The following is a 10,210-nucleotide window of genomic DNA, read 5'->3' on the forward strand; positions in this document are numbered from 1 at the left end:
CCGTCCCCCCGCCACCCCTTGACCTCTGCCTGAAAAAGGGGGAGTTCTCCCTCTACCCAGCGGGGCACTACCAGACGCCCTTGGGGTACGAGCGGATAACAACCTTTGACAGCAGCGGGAATGTGGAGGAGGTATGCCGGCCTCGCACTAGGATGCTCTGTGCCCAGAGCACCTACACCCTGCCGGGGCCCGGCAGCTCCGCCACCTTGCGCATCACCGCCGCTGAGAAGAAGATGCAGCAGCCCTGCACCAGCGCCACTTTGAACCGGCTCACGGTCCCTCGTTACTCCATCCCAACTGGGGACCCGCCACCCTACCCCGACATCGCCAGCCAGCTGTCCCAGGGCAGAGGCATCACACAGAGACTGGACAGCAGTATCATTCATGCAACTCTGCGGAGGAACAGCAGAGAGGCAGCCCTGAAAATGGCTCAGCTGGTGGACAGTCAGAGAGCCACCTTGCAACTTCCGCCAAAGGCCAAGAGCAGCATTGTGACAGCACAGTACCAGCAGAGAGTACCCACTGCCTTGTACACCTGCAGCCAATGCAGCAGCAGTAGCAGCAACAGCAACGCGAGCGCTGGTGGCCTGGGCAGCATCACTAGTCCCAATGCTAGTAGCAGCACTTCCAGTATTGGTGGCATGAGACCTGATCTGAGCACAGGGAGTGGCTCCCAGCACAGCTCCGTCATCGCTCACTCTGTCAGTACTTCGCCTCTGGCCTCCCAGTCCTCCTACAGCTTACTGAGCCCACCTGACAATTCCCGTGACCGAGCGGATTATATCAACTCCGCCTTCACGGAGGATGAGGGCCTTTCTCAGCACTGCACGGTGGAGAAATCAATACGACATGTACCTGTGTCTTTGACAGAGGCTGCCCTTGGTGTAAAACGTCCACCACCGTACCAGTGGGACCCTATGGTGAGCGAAGAGATATGGGTTCCTCAGGAAAGGACATCTCAGAGCTCAGTGCCCAACCCTCTAAAACCTACTCCTCTCATAATTGGTCAAGCTCAACATCTGGATATGTCTCGAGTGCCGTTTGTTTCCCCCAAGTCTCCAACCAGTCCCACTGCCACTTTCCAGACGAGTTATGGGGTTGGAGTACCTTACCCAGGAAGCTACAATGCCCCTCCCGTTCAGGGAATGCAGCCCCCCTGCTCCCCCAAAGAAGCTCTGGCCCCAACGCAGTTTGCACAGCAGGAGCCCACAGTTGTGCTTCAGCCAGGTTATCCATCCAACCTCTCCTATTGCCCTTTGCCACCCATGTACCCGGGAAGTAGCGCCTGCTCTAGTTTACAGCTGCCACCAATCGCCTTGCACCCGTGGAGCTCCTACAGCACTTGTCCACCCGTACAGAACCCCCAGGGCACATTGCCCCCCAAGCCGCTCCTTGTCGTGGAGAAGCCGGTGATGTCTCCCCCGCCAGCAGAGCTGCAGGGCCATGTGGGCACAGAGGTAATGGTGGAGACAGCAGATACCTTCCAGGAGGTGCTCTCCTTGACGGAAAGCCCTGTTCCTCAAAGGACAGACAAATTCGGCAAGAAGAGCCGCAAGCGCCTGGACAGTCGAGCTGAGGAAGGAAACGTGCAGGCTATCACCGAGGGCAAGGTCAAAAAGGAGGCAAGGACGCTGACTGACTTCAATTCACTAATATCCAGCCCTCGGCTGGGGAGGGAGAAGAAGAAAGTCAAGAGCCAGAAAGACCAGCTGAAGTCCAAGAAGCTGAACAAGACCAATGAATTTCAGGACAGTTCGGAGAGTGAGCCAGAGCTTTTTATCAGCGGGGATGAGCTGATGAACCAGAGCCAGGGCAGCAAAAAGGGTTGGAAAACCAAAAGGAGTTTGAGGACAGCCAGCGAGCTGGATGAATTCAAGTGCCGGAAGGCCAGTGAGAAGGAGGACGGGAGGCTGGGGAGCCAGGGCTTTGTGTACGTGATGGCCAACAAGCAGCCGCTGTGGAACGAGGCGACACAAGTCTACCAGCTGGACTTTGGAGGGCGGGTGACCCAGGAGTCAGCAAAAAACTTCCAGATTGAGCTGGAAGGACGACAGGTAAGAGCGGGCAGCACACGTGGGCCAGCGACTGGGGGTGGGAAAGCTGTGCCAGAAATAAGCTCTGCCTCTCCTGTGGCCAACTGCCTCCCACTTGTGTTAGCTGCTCCATGAAAAAAAGCTTTGCCATGTGGTTGATAAAAAACAACTGTCAAAGGTATAGATTCAGAATGGAGGGTGAAGTTCAGTTGTAAAGTAAATGTACAAAATATGTTTGGTCCAGTTGGATATGGGAATAAGGGCCTCCTTTAGTCTCACTGGCTCTCACTGCTGAAGGTGGGTTTTGTAATAAACACAACAGATCTCCCCAACAGTAGCTGCATTCGCCATCGGTGGTTGTGGATGGCAGCTAGCTGAGTGAACGCTGCTCCCTTCTTGTGATGCTCACAAGGGTTAGCCAGTCAGCAGATAGCTAAGGCAGAGACGATGGGCAGGCAGTTAGGTTCCCTCCATGCTGAAATTTCCCCTTGTGGGTTACCAGGCCTCTGGGGCTGGTTCTTGATGCTAGAGGAGGGAGGTGCTGACCATCCCCAGAACAAAGTACTCCTGGGCCGCTTCTGAACTGCCTGTGGGTAGTTCAAAAAATCAAAGCATTTAATTTAGGGTCTCTCACCGCGGCCCAAGTGCGATGTTACTACACCAAACGCAGGCTATTAAGTGGTACCAAACAGCAGGACACTGGACTGAGATCCAGGAGACACACTTATTTCCTTATCCAGCTGTCCCATCTCTGTAAGTCACTTCTGATTTATTGAAGACATCAAGGCTCTCAATTCCCTCTGATTTAACTTGGGAGTTAGATGTCTTAAATATCCAATATGCATGACCATTGGTAGTCTCTTGGGTTTGTTTGTGTGTAACAACAGCTCATTAAAAAGGCAGTGATCAGAGCCGTATATACCCCTTCTTCAGTTAAATGGCTGTGGATATGTGCCCCTGGACAGCTGTGAAAATCCCCTGGCCATAGGTTTTGTTGGTGGGGGAACAAAGCCTGACTCTGCTTGCACAGCTAGCCTCCATCCTTGCTCAAGGATCTTCACTGAAGAGCAGATAGGATCTGGGCTTCTGATTAAGTGAATGAAAAAGCAGTAATAATAGGCCAAACTTCGGATATTCCCTGTGGAAGAGCAACGAACAACCTGACTCGCCTTGCTTTACATTTCAAACAGCTCCCGCTGCCCCCTTTGCTAATTATTCTCAGTGTAATTATGTGCTAGTGAAGTTTATGCAAAGGAAAACAGAACTGCCAAGAGCATACAGCTTACCGGCTATGAAGAGCTAGAGTCAGGAGACTGGTTACTCCCCTTCCCTGAAAGCTCCTTTATCTGAAAACAAAATCTGTTTTCCTGATGGGCTGATGATAGAATCTCTCCAAGGGAGAGAATGGTATTTTCCTGCAGGAAGCATGGTGCTGGTGTAACCCACAGCTGCTGAAGTAATTGGTGACGATCTACTGACACCAATGCTGCATACAGTCTACCATGTTTTAAAGCTCAGTTTACTCTATGGTCAAGTATCTCAGTCAAATACTCTATACAGACAAATAATACATTGCTCTTATTCTTCTTCGGCATCGTACCCCATACTGTGAGTAGCTCCATCCATATTGGCTCAGGAGGTGAGATGTTCTTAAAAAGGAGCAAACCCATTTCGCTTTTGTTATTCTCTGGTTCCTTCTCTGTGGTTCACTTTTTTTGACCTTGTTCTCTTTTTCCTTCCCTTCTCCTTTTCCCCTACTTCCCAGGTGATGCAGTTTGGGAGGATTGATGGCAATGCTTACATTTTGGACTTTCAGTATCCATTTTCTGCAGTGCAAGCCTTTGCTGTTGCTCTGGCTAATGTGACTCAGCGCCTCAAATGAACAAGCAGAGACTGGAGAGAGGAAAATGTTACCCTTCTCATAAAGTCCAAACCAGAAAATGTCGGGGCAGCCTGCTTTAGGTGTGCAGAGGTGCCTGGGAGCGAAGAAGGCAGTAAAACTGGAAAAGTCTCTTGGTGCCCAACAGAAGGGCATTAACTCTAATCAGTCATGGGGTGGAGGGTGGGGGGCTGTTTTCTGTTTTGTTTGTTTGTTTGTTTGTTTTCAGGTGTTTATTTTTTTTTTTAAGCGTTGTGCTGGGTCTCAGAAAGAGTGAAGGGTTGAGAGCCATTCAGTGTTACGTGGAGAAGTGTGGCTTTTGGCTTGTTGTGGTGGTTCTGCCATGTTTGCTACAGTAGCTGATGTAAGCTCATAGGGGGATTAAAAAAGACTGCTCTTTTTGATAGACTGCCTTATATCATGCTGTTCTTTTCAAAACAGGGAACATAACTTTTTTTCTGGTCCAGTTTGTACTACTACTACTACTACTATTACTACTACTACTACTACTACATCAGTGATAGCAGCAAAAAAGAAAAAAACGAAGCTATAATACTTGAAGACACATGTTTCTTCTCTGATCTCTGATAATAACTGAGCACCACAAGTTCCAAGGAGGCTTGTGTAGGTCAATGTTTAATTTATAAATAATGGTGTATTATTCAGAAGAGAAACAGTTATTACCAATGGGTGGTTTAAAACCCCACTGTCTCAAAGAAGTTGATGTCTGCTTGTTTTGTGTGCTGTTATTGGGGATAAACATCTTTCAGTAGGTGACAGAAGATAGAGGAGGAAATAATTACGAGCATTGCTTCTTTTGTTATTGGGGATAAACATCTTTCAGTAGGTGACAGAAAATAGGGGAGGAAATAATTATGAGTGTTGCTTCTTTGCTCGTTATTGATCAGCAGTATTCTCCAATTTGGCCTGTAGTTGGGAGAGGTGCAGTGTCACCAGGTGTACCTCCAAGGCCATGCCTGTACATGCTCGTCATTTAAATGTGTTTACACTTTATAAGCAAAGTATTTCAAGCGAATGAGAAGGCCCAGTGTATTCAGTCTTCTTAGCAATCAGTATGAAAGAAGTTCTACAACAGTGTATCAGTGCTTTACTTAGGAAGGAGACAGTAGTATAGCAAGTCATTACAAGAAGCAATTTCATCAGGAAAGCAATTTCTTTACAGGAAACAACATCATGGCTGGCTGGAGAACAAAAGAGTTGAAAGAGGAAGGAAAAATTGGACAGAGTCATCCCTTTTATCACCTTGCTACTTGAGTAGTCTTTGTGACTGTGGTTTGAGAATATAATGCTCCAGATAGGAGCGGGAGGCCAAAGCTTGCATGGAGTGTTTTAGAGGAAGGCTTAATAATTCTAGCATGACTCTCTGTCTGCAGTTCTTTCTGGTGGACATGCAGACCTGTTGAGCATTTTGGAAGGGTTGCTTGCACAGAAGAGTTTCTGTGTCATCCATGTGTTGTGCACATATTTATTTGCTTTCTGTTTCCTCCTTGCCTGCATTTTGCTACGGAATATGTTTTTATATGGAAGTAGTTTCCCCAGTAATACACACAATCCAAAAATATTAATGTAATTATTTGGACATTAGATTACAAAACGTAACTGCAGATTTCCTTCAGAAATTACTCTTTTGAAGCAAAAGGCACACTGAGAAAGATGTGTTGGCTGAAGTGTCAATGGCTGCTTTGTCTTTGTCTTTCATCCACAGTTTAACTTCTTACTTTAATAACTCTGTATAACTGAAGATGAATAGGTGTGATTTTCTCCCTTTGGTTTTCTTAAATCCTGGTGGTAGGGCAGATGTGTGTTGCACTTGATTCATTCTGGAGGAACATACCACATAAGGTAAGAAGACCCTGCTGTAGTGGAAGTTACCGACATGCAGTGAGCTTATAACTTCTGCTGTGCTGAGGCTTCTAGAGCTGTGCAGCACAGAGGGAGTAATGCCAGAGAGAAGTTTCAGAGTCGCCAAGGGAGATGATGAGGCAGATCATCCACAGACAACGTTCCGCAGTGTAAGTCCAGGAAAAACCACCTGCAAGATGGTTTCCTCGGAGAGAGGAAGCAGAGGTAGGAAGGAAGGAAGGAGGGGGGAAGTAGATGGTGCCATGCCTGTATTATCCCAAAGTTCAGCAGCTCCTGCTTGCATGTCGGAGTGGTCAGGCCCAACATTCCCCTTGGCACCTAGCAGGTTGTTGTTTGCTTTAATTAATTAATTTTGTTGAATTTCCATCAGTTGTCTGGGCCCATTTATATTCTTACTCACATGCATGATTTATTCAGCAGTTTGAATGCCTGTTTGTATTACGTGTGTGGAACATAGGAACCGAAACAGATTTGTTTCTGATCCCTTTAAAATCAGTGGAAGTGTTTCCTTTGGATTTTTGCAGAGGAAGCACTATTAAGCCAGTTATCTATATTGAGTTATATGCTGTACAAACAGTAGGCTGAATTCTCAGTCCACTGATTCCAAGACACAAGGAGGAAAGTTGGCTGATGAGAGTCCTCACCTGCCCTAAGGTCAGTGCTAAGCAGCCATACCCTAATTAGAGTATTACAGGCACACACTGAACACCGTAAGAGAAGAAACATACCATGGCTTGCTTGCTTGCTTGCTGAGGGACGGGCCACTCAGTCACATGTTAGAAATCTTCAGCTGGAAGGAACATCACCTGTAGTTTTAAGCCAAAATTCTTGTCACGTGGAAACAACGTGAATGTTTTTTCTGAACAAAATCTAATCTGACCAGAAGGACTTCTGCGTGCAGTTTTTTGAACCTTCCAGGGAACAGTATTCCTCTTCGCTTGATTCATTGCCAAGTTTTTCCAATTATCAGCAGTTTCATGCTAATGGAGAACCAAGAAATGAAACCAAATACAAGTAGCAGTTAGTAATTTGGTTTTACTGGCCCAGGGTATGTTTGTGTCCTTCTGGTGGCACTTACAAAGAGCCTTGGCATAGAAGAGACCTAGTTTCTGCCCCAGCAAAGCACAAGGAATAATTATAATAAATTAGGAAAATAAATGCAATTTCCAACATCCTTCCCATTTACTTGTCAGAAAATGCTATAGAGTAAGATAATCTTTTATCTTTTTGAAAATAATCTAACAGAGTCCCTTTAACTAAGGATTTTAATGGCGTAGAGAATACCCAGTATTAGAGGGAGAAAATGCGCTCACATATATAGAACTTTAATGAAAGGAATGGGAATGATATAAATGTCTGAGTGTGCAACTGGATCCTAATTTATCAAGTGATAGTGACAGTTGGTTGGGGGTTTTTTTCATACAATACAGGAAACAAATTTAAAAGTCGTCCCCCCCACACACACACATAATCACTTAAAACCTGAAGATTGCTGTTGCATTCAGCCAAAAGATAGATGTTACATTTTATATTTCATTAGTAAAACCCAGGTTTTCTGTAGATAACTAAGTTCTTCTAGGAAGAATGTAGCAAAGTGTTCAGAAATACCTAGTTCTTTTATACATACAGTGATTTCCAGTAGTTAAGTATGTTTTTCCAAAGTTTTTTTTTTTTTTAGTTGTGCAATATTTGTGACAGTCTAGGGCTTTTATGGGGGTTTTGTTGGGATTTTTTTGTTGGGTTTGTTTTAGGGGTTTTTTTTGAGGGAGTTTTGAGTGGTTTTTTTAAAGATAATTTAATGCAGATTTCCTGTTAATGTCCAAAAGACAAATTATTTATCTTGTGTAATGTAATAAGTGATTTAGGGATTATTTTATTACTATGTATCAGTGAGTTATACACACTTTCTTATTTATATTTAAAGAGCATCTTTGTAAGTAATTGTTTGCTAGCAGTATGTTTTGCTGCAAGAAGTTAAAAATACCTGTAGGAAGACCTGTTTTTGCTGGATAGTATGCAAAATTTCATAATGCAGGCAGGTAAAAATATTTTTTTGGCAGCTGAACGCAGTGAGTTTGCTACGGAGGACTGTGTAGACTACAAAGAGTATAGATGACTTCTTTGGGACCTGCAGAAATCTGTCCTTCTCCACTGTTTTCCTCCTGTGTTTCTAACTATATATTTCAGTTGGGAGTGGTTTTAAAAATAAGGCTTGATTTGCTTTCCCTCTTCTTATTACAGTGCTTTTTCTTGAGATACAAAGTAAGGTGGCTTATGTGATAAAAGAGGGTATAAGGATATAGGCTCAGTTTGTAAAAAGTTAATTGCATAGCTTAGTAGGGTTTGGCAATGGCGTAATTCCATGCTATGCAGAGATAGAAGCAAACTAACTTGAAATAAGCTAACTGAGGCACAGGAAATAGCATAGCAGTAGATACATTTTCCTCAGCTCAGACTAATAACTGTCCTTCTTCAGCTGGGCTCAGCTGATTCCAAGACAGCCGTCAGTGCTTCTGATACCTGAGCCAGTGCTGCACAGCGCTGATGGAGCTGAGCCCTGATGCTGCCTGCAGCAGCTTTGCCTCTTCGAGATGCTCCATGGGAGACCTGATGGGGCAGACGTTCCTCCGCTTCTCCTTCTAGGTCTGCTCCAAGAGCAGCATGCAGCTCCCGCGGGGTTTGGGCTGCAGCAGCTTTGGGCAGAGAAAGGCCCGATGCCAGCCAGTGGCCATGGTGGCCATTTGCAGTCAGAATCTGCTCCACTGGAGTTGCAAAGGGATGCGGCAGAGAACCTGATTCTTTTGTAAAAATATGGCTGATATCCTCAAAATATAGCTCCTAACAGAGTCTAAAAATCGATACTTAAACTCTGGTATGAAGTTCACCATGCATGGATTGGCAAATTTTAGCTTGAAACAATGAGATCATGATGTTTCTGCAACACCCTAAGAAACTATGAGAAGGAGGGGTGTGAAAGAGGAAAAAAAGGAATTATCACATTAATGATTTTGCACTCAGATCCAGAGATAGCAGTAACATGTGCCATGGGCTGCCTGAATATTGCTTGTATGACAGTAAATCTGTACACGGGTTCATCTCAGTTAGATAAACTGTCTGTGATGCAAGCACAAGTAAAACAGTTCCACGTTTCTCTCTTCAGTTTTGTTACACTGTTTTTATGAAGATGCATGAAGGTGTACAGTTGTCATAAAAAGACATCTGACTTTGCTGAAGCCTTGAGCCTAGACTCTCCATAGGTTCAGGCTTACCTTGATGTGTCTTTTTAGTGTCCTTTCAGAAATTCCAGACAGATTTTGGAGCTTGCCTGATTGTTGCCTCAGACAATTTCTGTGCATTTGCTTTTTGCAGCCTGATGTGTGTCATCCTATGTTATCTGGGTGCCCTGTTACTTGTAAGAAGCTGTTTAGATCCTCAAATGAAGAGAGCAACATGTGCAAAAACTGATTTGATTGAGAGAAGGGAGGGAGAAGACAAGAGTCTTCTTTCTTTCTTTCTTTCTTTCTTTTACTAGCTTTTAAGAATGCGTTTCCCAGAGCACCAGATTGTAAATTGCACATTTCTGCAGAGCCCAAACCACTCCAGGCCTGTAGATCTGACTTGGAGATTAGTAACAGATGAGTCACTTGCGTGGCATGCTGACAGAGGCCCAACTTGTAGCCTCACTACCTGGTTACACCAAGATACATGAGAAAGTAGAATCCAACCCGAAATGTACTTTCCCATTACTGTGTGATTATAAAGTAAGAATTACCTACGTGACCCATATATCCACTTAAGAAAATTATAAAGCATTAGCCAACAACTACATTGACAGTTCATATAACCCCCCTGAAGACTGCTAGAAGTAAAATCCTGGCCACAGGACTAGTCATTCCAATTTTTGCCTTTTACTCCCATTTCTAGGATTCCATCACAGCTGGCAAGCTGTTATCTAGAGATTGGCATAATGGTTTTCCCAGTATAAGAGAGCAAATGTTATCATACTGCTGACAAAAATGGAAAAATTCTGGTAGACGAATTTTTTCATTTTCAAGTCCCTTCACCTTCAAGGCAAGTACAATCCTCCATCAGCAGATACCCATTTAGAGTCCTGCTACCCTCAGGAGTAGTCCGCAGATAGGCACCACAGGTCCTCTTTGCAGGATTGGAATTTACATGCACCATTCTTGAGGGAATTAGACTAATTACTACTTGTGAGAAATGGGCTGTATGAATTGTTTTCTCTTTGCATTTATTTAATTTTCTTCTAAAAAAATCCTGCAGAGAAGTTTTAAGATTAAAAGACTCGGCTTTACATGTTGCCTGATACCTCTGAAGATGTATCAGGAGATAATTTCTTTGGGCAATTTGACTGTTGCTGCATCCAGAAAATTAGATTTTTAAGACAAAAGCA

At 44.6% G+C, this 10,210-nt stretch overlaps 1 protein-coding gene across 1 annotated transcript in view; it reads left to right on the plus strand.

Annotated features, from left to right (window-relative positions):
• Positions 1-4,096, plus strand: part of TULP4 (TUB like protein 4) — a 126,390-nt gene extending 122,294 nt beyond the window's left edge. The window contains 2 exon segments of the mRNA XM_035899866.1: positions 61-2,054; positions 3,799-4,096. Of these exon segments, the coding sequence (XP_035755759.1) occupies positions 61-2,054; positions 3,799-3,915 (2,111 nt within the window). The 3' untranslated portion in view covers positions 3,916-4,096.
• The last annotated feature ends 6,114 nt before the right edge of the window (positions 4,097-10,210 follow it).

The sequence above is a fragment of the Egretta garzetta genome, unplaced genomic scaffold (assembly GCF_000687185.1).
Source record: "Egretta garzetta isolate BGI_Z169 unplaced genomic scaffold, ASM68718v1 scaffold397, whole genome shotgun sequence".
Lineage (NCBI taxonomy): Eukaryota > Metazoa > Chordata > Aves > Pelecaniformes > Ardeidae > Egretta > Egretta garzetta.